We start from the raw sequence: 25,169 nt of genomic DNA, 5'->3' as shown, positions 1-25,169 counted from the left end.
TTCAATTCAATTTACAGAAAAACTTTATCCATGTCTCTTATTGTCGTATAAGGAAATTAGGATCCAATCCCACCGTTTATTTACAATGCATGTTTTGACAAATGATATTTGTACATACTTTTTTGTATACACTTGTATTTGGTGTATAATTTATGTATGTTACATAGTCTCATATGTATAGGTCTCACACAAAATACGAACGCATGTACAAATAACATATCTCGTATGTTTTAGGCAGCAAACAAGCAACCAGCATCAAGCCTACTCAAGTAATGAGTAGATTCCATAACTATACTAAGGATGGCAACTTGGCAAGTGTTAGATTGTGCAGAAACTAGAATATTTGCCCCAAAACAATAGAACAGTTCTTTTATGCTACAGGTCTAGAAGGGAAAATCCTCATTAAAAAAGTGATCAAAGACCAGAGGCAGACCACAGCAAGAACTCGGAGAATCACCATCACACCATACAGCAGACTCATAATGATTATAACTTCTATGGATCCATAGCGTTGCTGCTTTGACAAGATCAACCTCTCAATATAATGACCAGTTTCTGTCAACTGATAAAGTCTATAGACCTGCCAAATGAACTCAAATCCATCAAATTAAAGCCATGGTTTTGGTTGAATATGTAGGGAAGCATGCATTGGAATCAATGGAAGTCATATATATACCTCGAAGATTATAGGAACCAAGGGCCAACAGGACCATCCACGCTTGTGAAGACTTCTTTCAAATACAAGCTGAGCAACACAGTTAACTACAAGACTAACCAGTGCAACCCTGGCTGGCGGATCAACCAGATCCCAGGCTAAACGCGAAGCAAAGAGAGGGACGATGACCTTGAAGCCCATTACGAGGAAAGCAGATGCCAAGTGCCCTCTGAAGCCTGTGATGAGACCCCACCCATTAGAGCCGAACTTCAGATATGGCTGCTGAACATGCTCGGTTACTCGGAGGAATATTGCAAGACCAATGTAGAATGGTGCCTCGAGAGATAATGAAGCTCCAATTGCTGAATAACAATTTGGCGTGCATCAAAATGATTAGTAGGACTTAATTCAGTATGTATAATGCATAAACAAGATAAGTATGAACAACAATATATCAGAACTTAAATTCGTCAAATAATGACAAAAATATATAGAAAATGACTCTTACACAATAGTTGTACAATTGTTTTGCAAGATCTTAGAGACATGAGGTGGGTCCTATGTGGTGAGTTCCTTAACATGGATCACACGTGAGACCCATCTTATGTCTCTAAAATGGTACACAACAGTTGCACAACTGTTATGCACTAATCACTCCTCAAAATATATAGGTTTGTCCTAGTTGTCGCCGTGCACCCGTCCGAACGGTTTGGCGGTCGCGGCCAGATGTTTTGAACAACTACGTGGAACTTTCTAACTGTCACAAAAATACTTTTTAAAAGTAATTATTATTCAAACAAATTTTCACAAGTAAGCCCCACAAACAATATACCTTTTCAAATGTGATCCCACATTTTAAAAAATAATTATCAAAACATTCCAAAGATAAAACAATTCTCTAATGCCTTTTCGTGTTTTGTCCACAATCTTTATGCACCATAATTAATTGTACCCACTTTTCTTTTATCTCATCTTTTTAATGATGTAGCAATGTCATATCAACTGATGATTTTTTTTTTTTTAATAATAATGGTAGATTGTCAGTGCCACATTAATAAAGACGAAACCAAAAAAATTTAGTGTAGTGGGTAAGATGAAATTAATTTTGGAGGATCTACCTCATAAAACACACGTTTTTGAAAGATTTTTTAAAAAATTTGGGATGCTGAAGCCACTAAGTCATAAGCTAGTTTTGTCGCTACACAAAATAGGATAAAAATAAGATAAACATTTCTGTCTCACAGACAACTAGGAAAGGTCACGTACTTGATAGGAAATTGTCCTTGTGGATAGGCTGGAGAGCCTTAATTGCAGGGGCAATGTAAAGTCTAGGAAGAAATAAGAATAATATCAGTGAGATAGGGGCTAAAACCCAAAGACAGGAGCCCTTGTATTGGTTCCCACAGCCTGCCTGCAATCTCTCTTCTCCTACCAACTGGTGAGTCAACCCATATAATGGAATGAGACACGATTTATCTTGGCTTGGCTCCATTCCCTCAGATCCACTGGCATCCACATCAGAAGCACATAAAATAGCTCCTCGCTTTTTGCTGGGCAGTGAAGGCCCTCTAAATATCCCCTTCAAATCAGGCATCAAATGTGCTGAGAAAGCAAAAGGCAAAGGAAAAATTACACTGATTCCTCTTAATTAAGGTTTTATAGAACTAAATTGCTTTCTAACACAAATTGGGTTAAAAGAATTTTCTCTAATTGAATCTGTAAATTTGTCATGTTTCTTAACATGTGAGAAATACATTATATTTTAATTAGCATATGAGAAATACATATTTTTTTTAATATCATTAAAAGAGTTGGCTATTTTATAGATTGGGTCGGAGGAAATCTTTGTCACACATTTTTTTTTTTTTTTTTAACACATCAGTGACTTCTTCAGAAAATTAAATTATTGTTGGATCTTTGGTTTCTAATTTTCCAATTTCCTGGCAATTTTGTTCTCTATGGTGAGAAGAAGCAAAATGCTTCGAAAATCAATTTGAATTTAATTTCAACAAAACAAGAAAAAAATAATAATAAAATAAGATTTATGAGAGAAATAGTACAAGAAATTTGAGGTGATTTAAAATCTACATTTTGACTATGTTGACTTGTTTGATTACACAATAAAATATTAAAAATGCCTATTTATAGGTCATAAAGATGTATAATATAAAGAATTGTAAATCTCAAGATAATGACAAGATTAGGAATGATTTGGTGGGTACTGATCGCTTACTAATTTTTTTTTAATTAAAATAATGAGGCTGTTAAAAGTAATTTTTTTATTTATTTTTTTTTTTATGTATTTTGGTCCGGCTACTAGCTAAGATATGATCGGATAAGGCTTCTCGATACGGTTTAAATATATAAATAAATTCTATGAATTCTAAATTCATTAAGAAATAATATGTTGTAGTTCAACTAGATGCGCGTGAGTATTAAGAATAATGATATAGAGAGAATTTTTAGTATAAAAAAAATTTTTAAATAAAAAAATTCACTACTAAATAAAAAATGCTTACATTTTAACGCAATTCCAAACTTAACTCTTTGATCCCTGAATCCAACCCGAGTTGAAGAAACCTTGAGAATTAACAACTAGAAATGAGTAATTGATTAAAAGTGAGAATGAAATAATTATTTAATTACCTTAATTAGGAAATTTACTTACATGGGAGTCATGGGACATTGATCGATGTGTTGATAATCCAGATTTCAGTGCGGGAAGCCCCTGGTAAACGAACTGCAACTCCATTTTTTGGGGAGTTAAAGGCTTTTGGCAAAGTACCCCCAAATCTCTCGTATATATCTTTAAAGAACTGAAACCCTTTTGTTTATGAAGTTCCTTTCTTCCATCCAAAGAAAAGGAAAAATAAAAATATCATTTTTTTCAACATTTTCCGAAAAAAGTTTTCAACAGGAGTTTTAATCTTGATTTTTTTGGGTTTACCATGTTTCAAGTTGTTACAGATATGCTTACACCATGAAGCACGCAATTGGTTTAAATCTTCCCAAGCAAACAAGCATCATCTTTTTTTTTCTTTTTCGAAGCCAAAAAGGGTTGGGGGAGATGAGCCGTATCGACTCTATTTAGGCGTAATCATAGCAGCTTCTACTTACGAAAAACCAAATATATTAGGGTGATTACTAGCTTACAAAATATATCAGGATAGTGTTTAGGGTTTTTGTGATGTTCATATAACAACTAATCATGATCCTCTCCATTTCATGATCGGTATTAGATTTTACATATCAAATAGTGAAAATGCTAACACCATGGAAAGTGCCACCATAAACAGAATTGTCATCCTCGTTAATCAATGCATGTTTCTTTGAGCATAGATGTACATACATTTTGAAGAATCCATATATATCTTCATTACATAATCTAATAATTGAATGCAATTATATATATTGTGTGTTTTTTTGAAGAATCCATATATATCTTCACTATGTGTACCCAACGTACAACAACAAAAATACGTTCATTATAAAGCAAATTTCATGGGTTCATATCCCATCACTTACAAATATTATATACACACACATTGGTCAATAAATATATGCAACCAGTTGAACTAATGAGCTGGTACAAATTTTAACCAAGGATGGGTAGGCTTACAGGGGTATAAGAGAGATATTTTACATGTGTATCATCTTATTTAACTTTAAACCTTAACGATATGGGTAAAATTACAAAATTCTGAAACATATGGATTCGACATTGCAACTTTTTAAACTTTAAGGGTATGAAGTGCCGAAACATTAGGGGTAATTGAATTTTCCCTTTAATTTGGTATTAATTGGCCCTTCAATAGTAACAAAGGACTCCAAACAATTAGGATCCTTTCCATTTCATTATTTTATGGTTCAAATTAAATTTTACAGTATTTAGGATGCATTTAGCAATATGATTTCGTAGATAAATTGTGCGATTTTAAATTAAACCCCCCCTTCCCCTTCCCCCGAAAAAAAAAAGGCCTGCGTTTTTGAAAATTTGTGATTTGAAAATGCAAAAAATATGTATTTTCAAATTGCAGGCAAATGAATTTTTTTAAAAAAAGAAAAAAAAAACGTACAATTTTAAAGATCAAACTGTCATTTTGCCAAACATTTAACTGCGTTTTTAAAAATTATATTTTCATATAAATTTATATTTGATGGTTATAAATAAATAATAAATGTTCATGTATGACCCAATTACTTCACCACCAAATAATCCAATTAAGGCCCGTTCGCGGCCTCAGGGGCACACATTTCAAAAATCTCATGGATGGATTTACTAATCATCTAAGATAATTGGAGGACTCATGTAAGTCCCAGGAAATACTTGCCCAAGAAGAAGGTCCACACTCCAAAACAAGTTCAGCCACTTTGTGACCCGACAAGCTTAAGCCACTAGTGACCCAAATACATGACAACCCGCAAACCATTCATCTAGACCCCGATTCACCTATTGACCTTGCGTAACAACATTCTCCCACACCTTACTGACCTCCAGAACAGCTTGGAGAGAGAAGAGGCGCAATGACCTCACCAGCAAACTCTAAAATGATTCATATGCATGTATACAAGGTATAAGGTACACAAATTTCACAATAAATGATCCTTACACTCATTTCTCACAACAGCCCCACAACAAGCTGACGTGGCTGGTAATATTTTATTATTTTTTTGTTTTGTTTTCATTTCTTTTTGTAAAAAAATAATAAAATATTACCAGCCACGTCAGCTTGTTGTGGGGCTGTTATGAGAAATGAGTGTATGGATCATTTCTCATTCTAAATTGTTAGCAATTTGATTACGTAATTGTTATTTATCACGATACATGAAAAAATGGGTGATCAAGAATGAGCTTGCATATGTGGCATGGTGACATGAATTTGAATATACGTGACACGTTTTGAAAAATAAAAAAGAAAAAAGAAAGTAGTTCAAATTAAATGAAAAAATAAGGGGTAATTACCTTTTTTCCCATGAACTACCAAAAAATGCGCAATGCCCCCATAAACTACAAACTCGACCAAAATAGAGCATTCAACTACCAAAGACAACCATTTTCCCCCCTTCCGTCAGTCAAAGGGGTTAAAACAAACGGTCAACGGATCATGTGCCGTTTTATATGGGGACATGTTGGAAGATGATGGTAGTTCATGGGGGAAAAGAAGAAGATGGTGGTAGTTCATAGGGGAAAAGAGGAAGAAAATGAGGGTAAAACGGCGTATGACTGACGGAAGGGAGGAAAATGGTTATCTTTGGTAGTTGAATGCTCTATTTTGGTTGAGTTGGTAGTTCATGGGGGCATCGCGCATTTTTTGGTAGTTCATGGGGGGAAAAGGTAATTACCCCAAAAAATAAAGATGAAAACAACTACACTTACTACTACTAATAATAATAATAATAAATAAATGATAACGACGACAAAGAAGAATAAGTTGTATACAAACAATTGTTTGAATATGCAATTTAGTGTAATTCTAAACATGTAACACATTGACTGAATTGGTTTTCAAAAATTAGCTTTATGTCTTTAGAAAAAGAAAAAAAACTAATATATGAAAAAGAATATAGCTGACTTGATATTTTTTTTTATTTTTTTTTTTTTAAATTGTAACTCAAAATCTCTGTATTTTGAGAACACCAAAACGGTATTCTTTTAATTTCTTTTATATATATATATATATATATATATATAAAGCAACTAATATAATTTTTTTTTTTTTTGTTGGATTAATAAAGCAACTAATATTTAGCTCCAAATTGAATCCAATTTTTCTTATTTGCTTGCACTTTGCAACCAAACTGAACTACAACTCCTTTGAATCCATCCATAAGATTTAAAATAGAGTTCAAAAGCCACCAGTATTGACATCTCTAAAATTGGACGACATGTATCTATAAGAACTAAATTTAGGTCCAAATTTAATCCAGTATTTCTTATTTGTATGCACTTTGCAACCAAACTGAACTACAATTCCTATGAATCCGCATAGATTTAAAACAAAGTTCAAAAGTCAACTATTTTTTTATTTTTTTTTACTTAATTAAAAGCCACCACTATTGACATTTGTAAATGGGACAAAAAGGGAGTAATGCTCTACACCACCTCCTCATCTCTTCCTATCCCCTTAAAGCTTAAGTGGCATGATTCCAAAAATCAAAAAACTAATTTTCATATATTAAATATATACTAAAAAACGCATAGCCGTTTGACAACCTTTTTTTCTCATATCTAAGATGATTTGTTTTTTTAGTGGTAATAAAAAGTTATTGATGTAATATAAAGTATAAATAATTTCTATGAAAAAAAAAATTGTATTGTAATGGTTTTTTATTTATTTATTTGAATAGTAATAATTTTTTTTTTGATGTAATATAAAAAATTAAAAATTAAAATATTTTGAAGTTAATTTTTTTTTTTTTTAAGTAGTAAAAAAGAAAAAAGAAAAAAAGAGGACTCAAAGGAGGATAAGGAGTTGTCAAACGGGGCAACCAAAACGATTCTCACATTCCTGATTTCGCCAGCCGTCCAAATAGATTCGACGCCGTTCCCTCTCTTCCCTTCTTCATTTCGGCGGATCTGGGAATATACATGGCAAGTCACGTCAAATGCACCCCCCACAGTCTTTGCCGGTGGTGAGAACGCGCAGAGCGTGGTCGGAAGAGGAACATGTGGCCTTTGACCTTTGATCTGGTCCACGTCCTTCTTCACACTCGCCCTAGTAGTCGCCCTCCATTTGGGCTTGACTATGGACCCACGCGCAGCGTTTGGGAGAAGACCGACCAACTGCAAGCATGTGTTTACCACGCGCCCTGCGTAGAGGCTGTGATTGTGGATCTCCTGTATAGTCAACTTTTGCATACCGTCCATGAAGCTTTGTTCTGCTGCCTTATGAATAGTATATCACCATGTGGGGGAAAAAAAAAATTGAATGGTGGAAACCTCCACGTTTAATATAAAGAATTCATAAAAGGCATTTTAAATGAAGTTTTTCTTCAGAAAAATAATTAAACAATCTCTAACCAAAGGGCTAAACCTATATTAGGGAGCAGATGTGGGGTTAGGAGGCAGAAAGTAGATAAGATACTTTGTGTCTGTGTTTGCGTGTTAGATTTAAATTGTGTCAATACATAAAGATAAAATTATTTAAGTCAATCGTAATGTTTAATTAAATTATTTAAGTGGTTTAATCTGTTTAATTAAATGAATCGAATTACGATTGACTTAAATAATTTTATCTTTATGTATTGACACAATTTAAATCTAACACGCAAACACAGACACAAAGTATCTTATCTACTTTGAACTTTCTGCCTCCTAACCCCACATCTGCTCCCTAATATAGGTTTAGCCCTTTGGTTAGAGATTGTTTCATTAATTTTGTATTGAGTTCGTGTTGAATTTGCAAATCAAGTTAAAAATTGTCAGTTGTTATATTACGTGTTTCGATTGTGTCGAAGTATAAGTTTATGACTATATAGACAAATTTTAATCAAACTTATTTAATTAAACGGGTCAAATTTTTTAATTTTAATTCTCTAACTTCATATTGAGTTTAAAAAATTGACAAGCGTGTATGAAGTTAAAAAATTGACAAGCTCACGTACACGCAACGAAACTTAAAAAGTGGAAAACTCTACAAGCAACATAAACAATTAAATAACTATACATAAAAAGTTCAACAAATTAAAAAAAAAAAAAAAAAAAGAGAAAAATAGACAATTATTGCACACCTTTCACGACGCTTATCAAAGCTCAAGCTTTTTGGGCTTTTCTAAGACCCCACCATTCCCCACTCAACGCCCTGCATCCACTATAAATATATAGAGCCCCCCTCTTCAACTTTCATCGCAGATAGTGACCATTCAGCATCCGTACCTCCCCTCTTTTTTATTTATTCTCCTCTCTATCCCTCTCCGCAACAAAGCCAATTTTCAAAGCCTCCAACCATTCGACCAATAACACAATGACGTCCACTTCTCTAGCTTTTCCTTCCCTGCTACCAAAATTTCAATCTCCCAGAAGACCACCAAAGCCCTCCCTGCGTCGGATTGTAGTCCGTCCCATCTCTGCCTCGGTGTCTGAGACACCATCTGTGTCCGTCCAACCAGTGGCGCCCCCCGAACCCACCAAGCTTCCGATCCGAAAAGTCCCTGGAAACTATGGCATACCTTTTGTAGGTCCAATCGGGGACAGGCTTGACTACTTTTATAAGCAAGGCCGTGAAGAGTTCTTTAAATCACGCATGCAAAAGTACCGATCAACAGTGTTTAGAGCCAACATGCCACCCGGTCCTTTCATAGCTTCCGACCCACGGGTAGTGGTTTTACTCGACGGCAAGAGCTTTCCCGTGCTCTTTGACGTCACAAAGGTCGAAAAGAAAGACCTTTTTACGGGGACTTACATGCCATCCACGGAGCTCACTGGGGGTTACCGAGTCCTCTCGTATCTTGACCCGTCGGAGCCGAGCCACGGCAAACTCAAGCACCTCCTGTTCTTCCTCCTCAAGTCCCGCCGCGACCACGTCATACCCGAGTTCCATTCTAGCTACGTGGAGCTCTTCGAGGGCCTCGAGAACGAGCTCGCAAGCAAAGGAAAAGCCGCTTTCGGAGACGCCAGTGATCAAGCCGCTTTTAACTTCTTGGCTCGTGCACTTTACGGCACGAACCCGGCCGAGACCAAGCTCGGAATCGACGGGCCAAGCCTGGTCCAAAAATGGGTACTCTTTCAGCTCGCCCCTCAGCTCACTCTAGGCCTCCCTGTGCCTTTGGAGGAGCTCCTCATCCACACCTTCCGTCTCCCTTCATTTCTTGTCAAAGCCGATTACCAGAGGCTCTACGACTTCTTCTACGAATCCTCTGGATTCGTCCTCGACGAGGCCGAGAGATTAGGCGTCTCTAGAGACGAAGCTTGTCACAACCTACTATTCGCTACTTGCTTCAATTCCTTCGGAGGCATAAAGATCTTCTTCCCCAACATGATCAAGCTCATCGGTCGAGCAGGAGTCAAGCTCCACACGCAGCTGGCGCAGGAGATCCGATCGGTCATCAGATCCAATGGCGGAAAAGTCACAATGGCCGCCATGGAACAGATGCCCCTGATGCAGTCGGTTGTGTATGAATCACTTCGGATAGAACCGCCGGTACCACTCCAATACGGGAGAGCCAAGCGCGACCTCATCATTGAGAGCCATGACGCAGCTTTCAAAGTTAAGGAAGGCGAAATGATATTTGGTTATCAGCCATTTGCAACCAAGGACCCCAAGATATTCGAAAGAGCCGAAGAGTTCGTGCCAGGCCGGTTCGTCGGAGAGGGTGAGAGATTGCTCAAGCACGTGCTTTGGTCCAACGGGCCAGAGACCGAGACACCAACGGTCATGAACAAGCAGTGTGCTGGGAAGGACTTCGTGGTCTTAGTGTCGAGGCTTCTTGTCGTGGAATTGTTCCTCCGATACGACTCTTTCGAGATCGAGATCGGTACATCAGTGTTGGGGGCCTCCATTACCCTAACGTCTCTCAAAAGAGCCACCTTTTGATCATTGTGATTACTTTTCTGGAACTTGTTATATTTTATTTGATTTTTATTCATCCCAAACTAATAATCTAGAGCGAAAAACTCTAGAATAAACAACAGTCGAATGGTTGATGCAGCAATAACAAATTGCTCTAAATTTACTACATTACGGATACTCTCAAGATTTTTTTTGGGTCCATATTCTATTCATTATTTGTTTTACAGCTACCTTAGCAAGGCCATGTAATTGTAATTATTAATAGGGGTTAAAAGGAGGGCGGTTAATAACCCCCTATTAATCGTTAACCACCTAACTGCTTTTGTAAGCGATTGAAAAAAAAAAAAAAAAAAAAACCCCGCTAACCACCTAGAGTTGGCGGTTAGCAGTTTTGGGTGTAGGCGAAGCGATTTTCAATTGCTAACCGCCCACCCATATATATACAAAACGATTTCATTTTATATAAAAGTTTTAAATGACATTATACATTCGGACAAAAAAAAAAAAAAGGATAATTACAATTAACTCCCCCTATTTTATCTACGGGGTGGTGATTTACCCCCCAATGTACCAAAATTGTTAGATGATCCTCCTGAACTTGCCAACGTGTAACAAAATTTACCTTCCGTCCACTCGCCTGTCTGTTTAGATAGAAAGTCGGTCACGTGCGTTGCACATGACAGTTTAAGTGATTTTTCCTTCCCAGAATACCCCCGTCCCCATCAACTATTAAATTAAACGGTGTGTTTTGATTTTACAAAAACGTTCGGCAAAGAGTGTAAATGAAACGATGTGTTTTGATTTCAAAACAACGTCCAGCAAAGACCACACAGGTGTTCCAGTGGGGCCATGCACCTCCAGTCTTTCTGCCATCGCAACTTAGCAGTCATACATCAGATGGTTCAATGTCTATGGCCAGGTGTTCCAGTTGGATAGTATGTATCAGGAGCAACCAATGCTCTGGCCAGATCTGTTTTCCATACATACCATAATGTACGTACCATTTGAAATGTAAAACATTAGCTCTTTTATCTTTCAAAGATAGCTATATCCAGAAAGATGATAAATATGATGATATGATTAAAGTTCATTTTGGTGTGGAGGAAGACTAAAAAAGATATGCAGTGAGAAAGGAAGTCACTAAGCTTACATGGCTTTGGAAGTGAGACTTCCAAGTCATCCCGAATCCTTCTCTCAGCAGTCACTGGTGCATAACGAGCCTCTGTTGCCAATGCTTCTCTCTCCATCAAACCAACCCGAGCCATCTCTCTCTCTTCCCCCCTTCAACTCTTTTCTTGCAAGGTTTTCTTTCTTTTCTCTCTTCTTCCTTGTGGCATGCTCTGTTGTAGCAGCCTTACATATAAACAAATTTTGGTGCCTGCTGGTGTCGAAGTGGCAAAGGGAGAGGTGGACACAACCGCAAACAAACAAGGCCCACCTATGCTACGGTGGCAAGAGCGCAAAATGCCACCTATTCTATGTAAGAAACAGTTGTGGCAAGCCTTGAGGACTGCATGTAACAATAGGGAAGCATCACACCAATAAGAAAACAGAGTATCTCACTTAACGAAATCTCATTGATTTATTATATCGGCTGCTTACTTATTCTAGTGGAATACATATAAGAGAAAATTAATTATCAACTAAAGGATAACATAAAGGATTAAATAGATTAATATAATGCTCTGTTTTACGTTATCAACTAAAGAACTACTCTTCCTATATAGTGATATAAGCTGGGTGCCACTTTGAATGTTGCAAAACCCAAAAAGGGTCAATCTGTAACCTTCTTTGGATTTGGTGTTGTTTAGGGGTGGGCGCGGGCCGGATTGGGCCGGATTTGCATGTTTTCCACAATCCGCCCCGCAGTGAACGGGTTTGAAGCTCAAGATCCGCAACCCGCATAGTGAATGGTCAACCCGTTGGGCCTTGGGTAGTGCGGATCGGGACGAGTTCATGCGGGTTCGGATATTTTTTTATTATTTTTTCTGGGCCCAAAACTAGAAAAATAATTCACAATCTTGTTAACCCAATTTAAAATTTGAAAATCCCAATTGAATCAACCTCACCAGCAAACAATAACAAGAAGAAAGAACCAAAATTACCAACAAACCTAACTGTAAAGAACTTTTTTATTCTTTTATGTGATTATAGATTGAATGAATATGTGTATGTGAGAATGTAGAGATTAAAGTATATATAAGAATGGAATAAGAATAGAGATGAAATGGATAGTGCAGAATTGAATGAAATCAAAGGTACACAATTTGGGCAATTCGTGACTCTTATAATTTTTTTGGAGAAAATTTGATGAAATCAAAGGCACACCCCTAATCATGATTCTTATAACTTTTTTGGGGAAAATTTGATGGTACGAGTATAAAGGGATTGCGGGGCGGGTGTGCGGGTGAGAAAAAATTTAATACCGCAACCTGCCCCATAAATCACGGGTTAGCATATTTAGGGCCCGCATTTTTTTAGAAATGTCTTATATCCGTTATTAACGGGGCGGGTTGGTGCGGGGCGGGGCGGGTTTGCGGGTGTGGGTGGGTTTTGCACACCCCTAGTGTTGTTGGCCTTGCTATGAGTTTTTCTTCTTGAGGAAGGTGAGTTTGCTTCTCTTGTCAGGGTTGGGGTTGCATGGCTGGGTTATTTTCGCACTAACCTTAGGAGACTAAATAGAAGAGACCTTCTGTTTTCCACCGAATCAATCACATTCAATGTCCTCTGCGTTTCAATGCTTGGTGGTCTTCTTCTACTCGGGCTATTCGCACCGCTCCTGTTTCTCTCTCTCGTCTGGTACCGTTCGTTTCGATCAATCTATGTCCTTTCACGTCTCGGGCTCACGGCCGAACTCCGGCTCTCGATCTAAAGCTTGAAGGCGAAGAGTCGTTCCCCGTCCGACCCATCTAGTTCACTGGCGTGGACAAGGTAGGCTTCGAGGTGGTCCAAGAAGTCTCTGCCTTTGGGTGGTGACCGAATTATGGTTTTAGGGTTTTGCGAAGGAGTTTGAATTGTTGAAGCTTTGGAATCCATGAGAAGTTGCAGAGAGCCGAAGAGCTTAGACCACTTGGGTTTGGTGGGCTTGAACCGTCTCCTTCCCTATAACTCGGTGGTACTACAGTGGACGCATGTGTGGGTATAAGACTTGGATGGGGCGGGGGTATTTTGGGGAGAGAAACTCAGTAAAACAGTTACGTGCAACGCACGCGTACGACTTTCTATCCAAACGGATAGGCGACTGGACGGAAGGTAAATTTTGCTATGCGTTGACAAGTTCGGGAGGGTCATCTAACAATTTTGGTACATTGGGGGGTAAATCGCCACCCCGTGGATAAAACAAGAGGGTAAAGTATAGTTATCTAAAAAAAAAGGCAAAAAATATATAAATTAGCAAAAAAAAAAAAGGTCCAATGAAGGCTCAACATCCTCTCCTTCTTACATACTCCCATATCTGAAAATCATCATTAAATCTATAGAGCCCATGTAAGAAACTCATATGAACCCCACATATCTAATGATAATTTTCAAAAGTAGAAAGATGGAAGAATGATAGAAAGATGAAATAAATCATTTCTTCGTTGCCAATACATATAGTTACGATTGATGAAAAAATCAATGATTCATCTAAGAGCAATGATTCGCTGGGATCAGCCGATAATTTTTATTATGTTCATCATTTGGATAGTCTAACCAAGGTACTTGTTGCATATCTTCTGTCTGGAGATAATTATGGCACTTGGATTCATGTTATAACTATGGCTTTACGTGCAAAAAAGAAAATGAGTTTTGTCGATGACACTTTGATGAAGCCAATTTCACCTAATAATCTTCCTCAATGGGAAAGATGTGATGATCTTATATGTTCATAGATTCTCAATTCCATTATGGGTGAGAATCATAGATATATATTTTGGGTAAATGTATTATAACTCTTTTAGTCGGAGTGCACTTTGAAAATAATCATTCACTTTTTAAAAATTAATATATTTTTTACAAATTTGATATCAGTCATTCTGTCACTTTTCCGTCAATTTTTACAACTTCCATTAGTTCCATATCAACCTTTTTATCACATCACCAGGTTGTTGGACGAAACGGCGACTGAGATGGGCGGTGCGACGGTGAGCTGTTCGTTCCGTAGCAGTGGCTGAAATGTCAGCAACGAGGTCGAAGCGGAGCTTGAAGGCGTCATGCTAGGTGAAAGTGACGGTGTTGATGTGGTCCTTGTCCGCGGAGATTGGGAATTGGGTCTCCACGAGGCAGAGGGTCTTGAAGTAGTTATGGAGGAGGTCGTGTCGGGCGGTGGGGGTAGGGTCGGATTGGCGCTCGAGGTCGGAGTGGAGCTGTTTAAGGGTTTGGAGGTCGTCGTCGAGGTTCTGGTAGGGGTGTACAAGCGGTTATAACCGGCGGTTATTGGATAAAACCGCTAACCGCCTAGCGGTTATTTTATTTTTACCAACCGCAACCGCTAACCGCCTAGGCGGAGGTGGTTATTTTTATAACCGCCGGTTAACGGTTATAACCGGCGGTTTAAAACCGCTTTTGAATTCCAATTTTGGGCCGGGTTTAGACCGGTTTTGGGCCGGGTTTAAACCGGTTTTGGGCCGGGTTTAAACCGGTCCAAAACACAAACATAACCAAATCTAAATCTAAATTTTCAAATCCAAATAACCAAATTCAAAAGAAAAAAAATTACAAATCCAAACATATTCTAAATTCCAAAACCAAACAAATCCAAATAATTACCCATTTGCCATCCCAGGTTTTTATTTTTATTTTTATTATATATATATAAAAGCGGTTAGCGGTTATTTATAACCGCTCGTAAAATTCTATAACCGCTAACCGCCTCCGCCTAGGCGGTTAGCGGTTATAAGCGGTTAGCGGTTTTAAGCGGTTAACGGTTTTAAAGCGGTTATAACCGCTCCGTTTGAACACCCCTAGGTTTTGGGACTCGCGCTCCGAGTAGTTGAATCTGGTGCAGTGATGCGACGGTGAGTTTTGAGTGGACCAGACCGTGCGATTGGTTTTGTCTGGGTGAAATTAGTTAGGCCAAGGTGGTGGCTGGGGCCACCCCTCGGCCATGGGGTGGTGGCGAGTCACCTCAAAAGTAGTGCCGTCCACTTTTAGGGTGGCTTACAGGTGACCCGAACTTTTTATTTTATTTATTTATTTTTTAATTTTTTTTAAATAAAATTATTAAAAAAAAATTTTAAGGTGATGTGGTAAAAATGATGATGTGGCATTAACGGAAATTGCGAAAATGAATAGAAAAGTGACAAAATGAATAATTTCAAATTCGTGAAAAACTAAAGGAGTAAATATTGATTTTTAAAAAGTGAGTGACCATTTTCAAATCGCGCTCCGACTCATAAAGGTATGATACATTTACCTTAGTATTTTATATGCTGACCAAACAGTTGCTGTTGTTCAAGTCCCGGCCATAGTCGTCATTGTTGGCCAAAGAAGTCAATGTCCATGTCCTGGCCAAAATAGCCAAGGTTCTAATTCAGGCTATAGTAGCCATTTTTTTTAGGCATTTGGTGTTCAAGATCAAACCTCAATGTACGTGATCTGCCGTTAAGCTTATGTGGGCATATTGAGACATATGAATAACGTACGATAGTTGTTTTGAATTCAATTTACAACTCACATGCATTACTATTGTAATTCTTGTATATTATACATTGATTATGTAAATCTCATAATTCTCGTAAGTTATATATTGATGATGTAATTATTGTATTTACGACCTCATTCATCAATAAATATGTTATTTTATTGTATAATTTCTATTAAGTGAAAAAGAATAAAGATGTAGCAAAAAAAAAATGTTTTATATATTATATTTCAAACCACCTTAATTTTGTGTCTGTTTTTCTTTGTTTTCGTCTCTTCTTTTATTTATATGATTTAACATAAAATGATTTACCCTAAGCCAAATCCCTTTATAATTTTTATTCAAAATTTATGTGAACAAGTATTTCCTATTACAATTAATTGCTCAAGTTGCTAGGAATCCGTCCCATCAAATTGTGAGATGCCAGACTGGCTGTACAGTGCCTTTTGTGCACTTTTTTCTGTAAAGGTCGTAACGGCCTCCAACGTGCCCACCCAATATAAAATCTAACGATTTGAGGTGCAAAGTTCCAGCACATGCTGAATTAAATGGACGGTGATTACAGCGAAAGTGGAGCACATTAAAGTATCAAGCATGGTTAATTTCTTTTTGTTATATATTCCTTAAATAACACTATAACAGTATCTTTGTTCCTTTTTCGACAAGGGAGAGTGGGGGTGTCGTTGTCGTTGTCGGAGTCGGGAACACCTTTTTTATTTTCTCTGTTTGTCGTCGAATACTTAGAAGGCCCATTGTAGAAACAACAAACACATGAAAATCGAGCTAAACATTTGCAAGCAATTAATCAATAGTTATGGCCTACCTGCTTCTGAAGGACACAGAATTTCAGTAATTTTACTGTCGGGGTGTAACAATTTAATTAACTGTTACTGGATTTGTAGGGTATCTGAAATCTGAATTCTCTCCGTTTAAGCGTAATGAACGGGCTAATCTTTTAGGACTTTCCAGAATCCTAAAAGATTACCCCATCTAAACACCCGAGAAGAAGTTAATTGATAAAAAGTTAAACCTGAGACCTTCAAGCAGCATTCTTTTTCAAATTTAAAATTTGGATGTGTTGGGCCTGGTCCAAAATTGGCTCCTAGATTTCTTTAAGGAATAAACATGTAATGCACAATTGGATCCAGCCCAACAATCGGGGCTTGTTTTTTTATTCAAAACTGGCCTGGTGTGATAAATACTTCGGTCTCGAAACTCCCCGTTTTAACCGCTAACTGCCTACTTTTGTATATAAATAATATAAATATTTATATTATATATTTAAGATAAAAAATAACTTCGATACACATAGTAATGCATTTTATTTTATTAAAAAAAATTTCACATCCGCTTTAAAATTTTTATTCTCTTTGATAACGAGAAAATATTAATTTGGGGTCACAATTTATCATCAATAACTTAAACAGTACTAACTAATTTGCAAGCATTTAATCAATAATATTAACAAACAATTTAAATATAAGACACTAATAAAAACTCTTTAACAAGGACGAATTGACAATGCATGTCAGTATCTTTAAGCCAAAACCACGTGGTAGAAGCCTAAACAAAAACGATGGAGACAAACGTTTAGGGCAAAACACGCCGACGTCGTTTGCCTCCATCTTCGACTTCTTCTCCTTCATTCCTGTTGTTTCTTTTGAAAAATTCATATTTTATGCATGCTTTTTGACCGAAGATACAAATAACTGAAATAAGACCTTTCTGGGTTAGTGTTCAACGATGGAGAACTCTTATTTTCACGTAATCGCTTAGGGCGGTGATTCTTTTACGATCTTTTGCTTTTCCTTTTCCTTTTTCTTTCTTTCTTTGTTTTTTTTTTTGTTTTTTTGACTTCACTATTTTTAGTTTTTATACAATTTTCACACAATCAAGACACATTGGTGGACCCATGCATATGAGTCCCACCATGCATGAATCCTACTAATGTGTCTTGATTATGTAAAAATTGTGCAAAAGAATTGTGAAAGAATAATTTTTCAATCGCTTATCGGTGATTATCTTGGAGCCTCAATCCAAATTTTTATCATTAACCCCTTTGCTTGAAGTTAATATTTGATTCAATTAGTCGTTTCGTGGTTTTGTTTGTGGGGTGTTCATTTTTTGTAGAGGAATGTTAGAACTCTTTTTAGTGTTTTTTTTTTTTGTGTCCATTTGAAAGGATATACATGTAATAAAAAAATTAAAAAATTGCATCCATGTCATCTAGAAAGACATAAATGTAATTTTTTTTTATTATATTTATGTCCTTTCAAATAGACATCAGAAAAACGCTAGAAGAAACTTCAAAGAATCGAGACTTGGTGGAAAGGAAATTGGTGGGTTTGGTGTGATGTACGTGATTTGGGCTAATTTCTTGATGGTGGGTTGGTGATAGTTTTTGGAGGGTCGCATGTGTAATCAAATTTTCCACACTTTTGTTGAATGAGAAAAGTCTTGTTCAAGGCAGGCGAACATTCCTATCAAAATCTACTTCTGTCAATAATATTTGAATATTAATTAAATAATTAATTAATTTTTTATTATCTTAAATTTTAAAATAAATAATAATTTAAGATAATGTCATAGCGGTTATCTAAAGATAGGTGTACGTTACCTTGCAACAACCATTGAAACAACATTAATATATACAATCATAAGACTCTTAACACTTTATATTAAAGAATACAAAAAGAAGAAAAAAAAAAAAAAAATGAAGAACAAGAACAGCACTTGTAACTATTTTTAAGCACTGTCCACAAGCATATACTATATCTAAACCATTTGGAACTGACAAAACTGTAATACTGGAAAAATATATATTGGTGGTATTAACAGGCCGGCTTAATTAAGATGAACCTATGCACTCAAAGAAAATCAGTTTTAGATCACTGAATTACATTATTTAGCAAACTGCTTGATGAAGGTGAACTCTGTTCACTTAACCATGGGTCCTGCACAGAAACTGGTGAATTATTCCTCACCATGTCCATTGAGTTAAAGCTCCCGGCCGCAACCGGCAGCACAAGCAGCCCTCTGCTTTCCAATCTGGCCTTCTTAACCGAGACGCTTAGAGGTTTTTCACTTAGATTGGATGAAGAAGAGCAAGAAGATACCTCTGACGAAGCTGTACTATATTTTTCTTCTGAAGATTCCCATCTACTAGCCCTGATTCTTTCCAATTCTGTCGCCACTTCCATCATTGAAGGCCTCATGTCCCTGTGATATGCAAGGCATCTGAATGCCATCTCGGCCACCTTATGCACTGAAGAAAGAGTCCAAGCATCGCTATGCGGCTCAAGGAAAGGGTCTATAATCTCATCTAAGCGCCCCTTCCCTATCCGATCAATAGCAAGAGCAGCCAAGTTCACTTCATCTTGAGGCCGAGAGAAGTCCACCACTTTCAAAGCTGTAATGATCTCAACAAGCACTACACCAAAGCTATACACATCGCTTTTATCAGACAGATGAAAACACTGATGGTACTGAGGATCAAGGTAGCCTGGAGTCCCTTGCGGAGCAGTTGAAATGTGAGATATTTCAGTCATGCCAAGCCTAGAAAGACCAAAATCTGCAACTTTGGATTTGAAGTCGTAATCCAAGAGAATGTTGCTTGACTTGATGTCTCTGTGGTATATTGGAGGGTTGATAGCAGAGTGGAGATGGGCGATGGCCTGAGCAGTTTCGGAAGCAATGGTGAGGCGAACTTGCCAGGGAAGTCCGTCTCCTCTCTCTCTGTGTAAATGCTGACACAAAGTTCCGTTGGGCATGAACTCGTAGACGAGGATTTGCTCACCATATTCGATAGAACAACCCAGGAGGCGGACGAGATTCGAATGGCTGACGGATGAAAGGAGCTTGATCTCATTCATGACTTGCTCAACGCTGTCAGTATCTCTATGTTTGATCCTTTTAATGGCAACCCATTCGTCACTGTGAAGTTTTCCTGCATAAACTGTTCCGTAAGCTCCAGTTCCCAGCCTTTGTTTATCTGAGAAGCTATTTGTGGCTTTCTCGATTTCTTTGTAGCCATAGATTGGAATGCTGCAGCAGCCAGTAGCTTCAGATAGACGGCGTTTTGCACTGTGTCTGGCTTTCGATTTGGAGCGCCGCCGTATGCAACAGCATACTAGACCCAGAGCTGTCATTATAACAACTCCGGTAACAAGGCCTGAGAAAGGAGATTTCAACATTTAGGAAAGCAGATTTAATTTGGCCAATCTCAGGCTATGTAGAACTCAAAATGCATGAAAATATTGCCGATGCAACACTAAATTTACTCTTTTTTGTCTGTTTAAGTTTTTGATATAAATATTGATTCATCATATATATCGTGGTATCAAATCACATTGGTTTTGTCATTCACTTCCCATACATATAACGGTGATTACATTTTCTGCTATGTAATTCTAATGCTAAATCAATCATTCATGCATTTAATATCCTTTTAAATCTAACTTCAGAAAATGTCCCCTAAATCTAACTTCCGGCTCATATGTCTTGTGGACGTAAGCAAACTGTCAGACTACGTAAATTCTATGTATATTGTTTTCCCTTCCTTTATTTTTATTTTCTATGTATATTGTTTTCCCTTCCTTTATTTTTATTTTCCACTAGCTAAATCACACATGCAGTTTAACAACAAAAATTTATGCAATCGTTCCCAAATTAGAGAAAAGAGCAGTTACCTCCGATTAAAGCAGACACTCTAGTTGTTCCTCCACATTTGCCAGACATGTACCTTTTGGCGTTGCACACTGAAGAAACTGTTTATGCAGCAAAAATCATCGATACAATTAGTAAAGTTAACAATACTTACTGTGTATATATATTGAATTAATATTGATAGATAATAACATTCTTATATATATATAGAACTTTTGAGGATCATCTTGGTTGAGACATATCGGGTAGTACGTTGTAGGCTTTTTACTTTGAAATTAATTAGCTCCAAGATGTCCAATACTTCTTTATTAAATTTGATGACAGTTGGTCTTGGTTCAACATGTCCTTCAGGATGGAATCAGGATCATTGAATTTGTTTTTGAAGGGCCATCGTAATAAAGTTTGAAGAAAAAAAAAACCTCTAAATATGTTTCAAGTTTTTTTTTTGGGAGGAAGGGGGCATGCATGGCCCCTCCCAACCAGGGGGGCTTCGGTCCGTCCAAATTAACTTTCCAGTCATCAGTTCCGTCCCTAATGACATGGCCGGTGTATGTATAAACTACAACTAAATTAATCTTTCTTCTATCTGTTTGTGCCTTTTTCGTTCAATGAATTATTTGCTTAACACTTGCTGATTGAAACCAGCAGAGATTTTCTTTAAGTTTGACAATTAATAACCTACCTAACCAGAACCCTTTTTCAGCTCGATCGAGTAATTCGTTGTTTGATCAAGAATTTCAAACCATATATATCTCAAAGTTTGACAAATCAACCTTCCTCACCATCTCTTAATTAGTACTCAATGTCCATACCCCACAAGGAGTTGTTTATCGGCTCTGGGCTTTGACGTAACAACACCATTATGATTATATAATGGAAGATAATTTTTCTTAATTATTAAATTGTCCGAATTTTATAAAAGTTTAATCAACCTAATAGATAAGATTTAGGGCAACAATTTAGGAGGTGAGATCGATCTAAATATTTGAGGCAATTGAACCCTTTACCCATCTCGCTTAAGAGCACTAGCAGCAGATTTCCAACCATTTTCCCTATGTTTAGGGAACAAAACTACTTTTTACTTCCCTATAAAAAAAATACCCCACAATAGATTCCCTTACCTTTCCCTATATCAATTAAATATTATTTTTTTACTCTTATTTTATTATTTTTCTCTTTTTCCTACTTTTTCTCTCTTCCCTATTTCAATTAATTATACTTCTTTTATATTAAAATAATACATAGGGAATGAATAGTAGACATGTATACATTGGGAATCACTATTCATTCCCAACCCCCTTATCTAAATATAGGGCATCTGCTGTGGGAGGTTTTTTGATGTTTTTTATGAAATTTTCCCTAAATATAGGGAAGGGAACCAATATAAGGTAATTGCTACTAGTGCTCTAAACCCTCTAAATTTTTGTAAAATTTGACCAACTTTAATAACGTAAATAAAATTCCAATGGCTAAATAATACACCAAAAGTCCGTCAGGAGATGCATTAGGTAATTAAAACTACCCACTTCTCTGCATGACGGCGACTCCTATTCCGTTGTCGTACAAGACAAAAACTACAAAGAAAAAAGGCGGGTCCACGACCAAATGATTAAGGAAAATTAGCCACTTTGGACTAGTTGATCAGATTGACTGGATTACCCCCAAAATGATGAAGTTGAGTAGTATCCAACAAGTTATGGACCACGACTCACCCTTTTTCCGGCCCTGCTGGGGTCAGCAACTCCTACTTTTTTTGTTGCCTAAAGCTAACATCTCATGATTTATCACGGCACCCTAAGAACACCCCTTCTTTTATGGGAATTGGTTTGTCTCGGATCTCCGGATTTTTTTTTCTTTTTCTTTATTCTTTTTTCTATATAACTAATAATTTTAACAACAAATATAAAAGAGCTAGCATAAAATCCATTTGTTCGAACAAAGAGCAGGTCACTTGAGACTTGTTTGGACTAGTAAATTCATATAAATTCTCTTACATTTATTGCATTAATTACTAGCAATTTAGAGGATAAATTTTTTCCCAACCGATAACATTCATGTCTATTCTTTTCCAAATAGATGAATATCAAGTCTCGGGTAACAGTCCTAATATTATAGCAATATGTACTAACATTGATGACTCTCGCCTAAAATTAAATGCCTGAAAACTCAAATGTGAAGTATTCACAACAATTTTCTAATTAGTTTGGAATTTTTTTTAATTCTGTTTATTAAATTAAAAAATATGTCTTTAAAACACATAGTTTTTACGAGTAATTTTTAAAATGTTAAGGATCATTGTTAGTTTATATTAAAAATGTATGAAAAATTGCATGTTCTAAAAATAAATATAAATTTAATAAAATGTTTGGAGGAAAAATTTATCCTTCCAAATATAATTGACTTTTTTTTATTATTATTACTTTCAGTATTCTGATCTTCTAATTCTTGATATTAATTAAATAGAACAAAAAGATCGTGCAAAGAGCTAGGAGCCTAGGATCATAGGAAAAAGTCAAATCCAGATTACACACTTGTTGACTAAAGCAAGGTGTGACCTTAATTCCCGGAGCTAATTATTGCAATAATGAAAATCATGCTCAGGCATAATCTTTATCCCCTAACGAACAATTAAAATAATATTCATTTAAATCTATAAAAAAAAATAAAAAATAAAAATAAAAATAATATTCATTTAAAAAAACATTTTCGAGTAACCGGGACTGACCTTTCCGGCAACCTGTGCCGGCCCGATATCCGTCACCTTCATATCCATCATAGCACCGGCACCGAAAACTTGGCTGTTTAGTCGTTGGGGACACAAGTTTGGTACAATTGGCACTCTTAGAACACTGATCACACCCTCCCTCAAACCACCACCCCAGCTCAACCACCTGAACCTCCAGCGACAAGGCCGAGTTGTTGAACGACTCGGCCGTAATCGACGAAACAAAGTACCGGCAGTGCCTATTCGACACGTTGTGAACGTCCATGAAAGCACGCTCTTTCCCCACCGTGTAGCAACTTATGTTATTGGTGCTGTTATTGGCTTCGCAATCCTGCGACTCGAAGTGGGTCTGGAAGACGATCGTGGCCGGCAACGAGCAAGGCGGCATCGCCGCGGAGCAGTTCTTCAAGAGAATAGCGTTTCGGGACGTGGGTGCGTAGTTGGGGCTGAAGAGCTCGATAAGCGTTTGAACGGAACGGTTGCACTTGGAGGTGACGGCGAGCATTACGGTGTCGGGATTTACGGATTGGACAGGGAAGTCGTTGACGAAGATGGTGCTGTTGGTACAGTTTAGGCGGATTTCGCAGCCGGAGGAGAAGCCGAAGGGGTAGAGGAGGGTCTTTGAGCCGCATGATCGGTTGCAGGAATCGGTGGTTGATGCGTGGGCTGTGACGACTAGCGGAAGGACAGCGATGACTGCGAGCAATACCAGAAATACTGGGTTTTCTCTAGTCATGGAATTAGAGTACTGTGTACGTGCTTTTGGACAAAGAAATTAATTAGTGGGGCTCTGGGACAAGGGTGGATCTCGGGATTGCAGTTCTTGAATGGTTGAATTTGGTTCTGTGCAGTGTGAATTCTGAGAAAAGAGGCTACCCTTGTGCCTTGTGGCTTCGACAGGAAATTTTCTGATATTGATCGATTTGGAAAAGATTAGACATGAAGATGAATAAAAAGAAAAAGGTGTCTATCAATGACGATTGACGAGAGACAGAGAGACTCGTTAGTTTGGTTTTTCACACCGCTCTTCACACTTTTGTTTGTCCTTTTCATACTTTTCTGTAGTTTCACGAAACCAAAATATATGCCCTCACACCTGTGAGTATGAAAGTGTTTTAAGGGATAATAACGTTAAATCACAATTTATTCTTAAAACATAAGCTTATAAGAAGTGCTTGATTTAATATTTAATTAAAATAGATGGTCAATTATAAAATTAAGATTCGAACTCATGACTTCTGTACTTATACTATATTAATTAAATCACCATATATTTTAAAAATTAAAATTTATAAAAATAAATGAATTTAATCATTTAATTTATATATTTTAATACTAACTACTTGAAAAGAAAAAAAAATTATAAATAACTTAAAATATGTTAATCCCACTTATATAACATAAACATGATAAATGATTATGATCGATCACCGTGTAATGTTTAGCGTTACTCCTGTTATATTGATTTTTTTTTTTTTTTTTTTTTTTATGTTGACTTTAAGCGTCCTAGCTTAAAGGGATACCTCTTGGACCAATAGCCTATAGGGTGCTGTTCAAACCCTTCTAGATCACTTGTTCGTTTTTCCTTTCGTTTGGCGTAAGTTTCACCCACTACACTACGATAGTGCTTCGCATATTGTAATTTGTAATCATTAGTCATGAGTTCTACGACGAGTTTATGATGACTCGTGACTTCGGACCCCATCTCACTAATTAATATTCTAATATGGCAAGTGGGCCGGGGATAAATAATATTAGGAAATAAATCAAATTTAGTCCCCAGTTAAATTCTCATGCCAATTTTAATTTTTAATTTTGTTTTACAGTTTTTAATTTTAAGAATGAAGGCTTTTAAGTTTTTCTTAAGTTTCAAATAAGTTAGTTCTTCCGTTAACTTACCGTCTAATTAATTAACAGAATATATACTACGTCAAACTAATCAATTAATTGACGGAAATATCTAATTGAAATCAAAAGGAAAACTTAATGATA

At 36.8% G+C, this 25,169-nt stretch overlaps 3 protein-coding genes across 3 annotated transcripts; 1 reads left to right on the top strand and 2 right to left on the bottom strand.

Annotated features, from left to right (window-relative positions):
• Nucleotides 1-149: 149 nt before the first annotated feature.
• Nucleotides 150-3,418, bottom strand: LOC133865856 (uncharacterized). The gene is made up of 5 exons (XM_062302356.1): nt 3,324-3,418; nt 3,175-3,235; nt 1,922-2,257; nt 677-1,017; nt 150-580 (listed from the first exon to the last, which is right to left on the bottom strand). Exons 1-5 carry the CDS (start codon nt 3,405-3,407, stop codon nt 371-373), a joined length of 1,032 nt encoding a protein of 343 aa, XP_062158340.1. The 5' UTR covers nt 3,408-3,418; the 3' UTR covers nt 150-370.
• A 5,075-nt stretch (nt 3,419-8,493) lies between these two features.
• On the top strand, nt 8,494-10,332 carry LOC133865855 (allene oxide synthase 1, chloroplastic-like). The gene has a single exon (XM_062302354.1). The coding sequence runs from the start codon at nt 8,620-8,622 to the stop codon at nt 10,186-10,188; it is 1,569 nt and encodes a 522-aa protein (XP_062158338.1). The 5' UTR covers nt 8,494-8,619; the 3' UTR covers nt 10,189-10,332.
• Nucleotides 10,333-18,578: 8,246 nt separating this feature from the next.
• On the bottom strand, nt 18,579-24,212 carry LOC133865973 (wall-associated receptor kinase-like 14). Its single transcript, XM_062302510.1, has 3 exons — nt 23,178-24,212; nt 20,476-20,553; nt 18,579-19,958 (listed from the first exon to the last, which is right to left on the bottom strand). The coding sequence occupies exons 1-3, from the start codon at nt 23,911-23,913 to the stop codon at nt 18,676-18,678; spliced, it is 2,097 nt and encodes a 698-aa protein (XP_062158494.1). The 5' UTR covers nt 23,914-24,212; the 3' UTR covers nt 18,579-18,675.
• Between the last annotated feature and the right edge of the window lie 957 nt (nt 24,213-25,169).

Source organism: Alnus glutinosa, chromosome 4 (genome assembly GCF_958979055.1).
Source record: "Alnus glutinosa chromosome 4, dhAlnGlut1.1, whole genome shotgun sequence".
In the NCBI taxonomy this organism is placed as follows: Eukaryota; Viridiplantae; Streptophyta; class Magnoliopsida; order Fagales; family Betulaceae; genus Alnus; species Alnus glutinosa.
The sequence above is the reverse complement of the archived record's forward strand: the minus strand, read 5'-3'. Positions and strand labels throughout refer to the sequence as shown.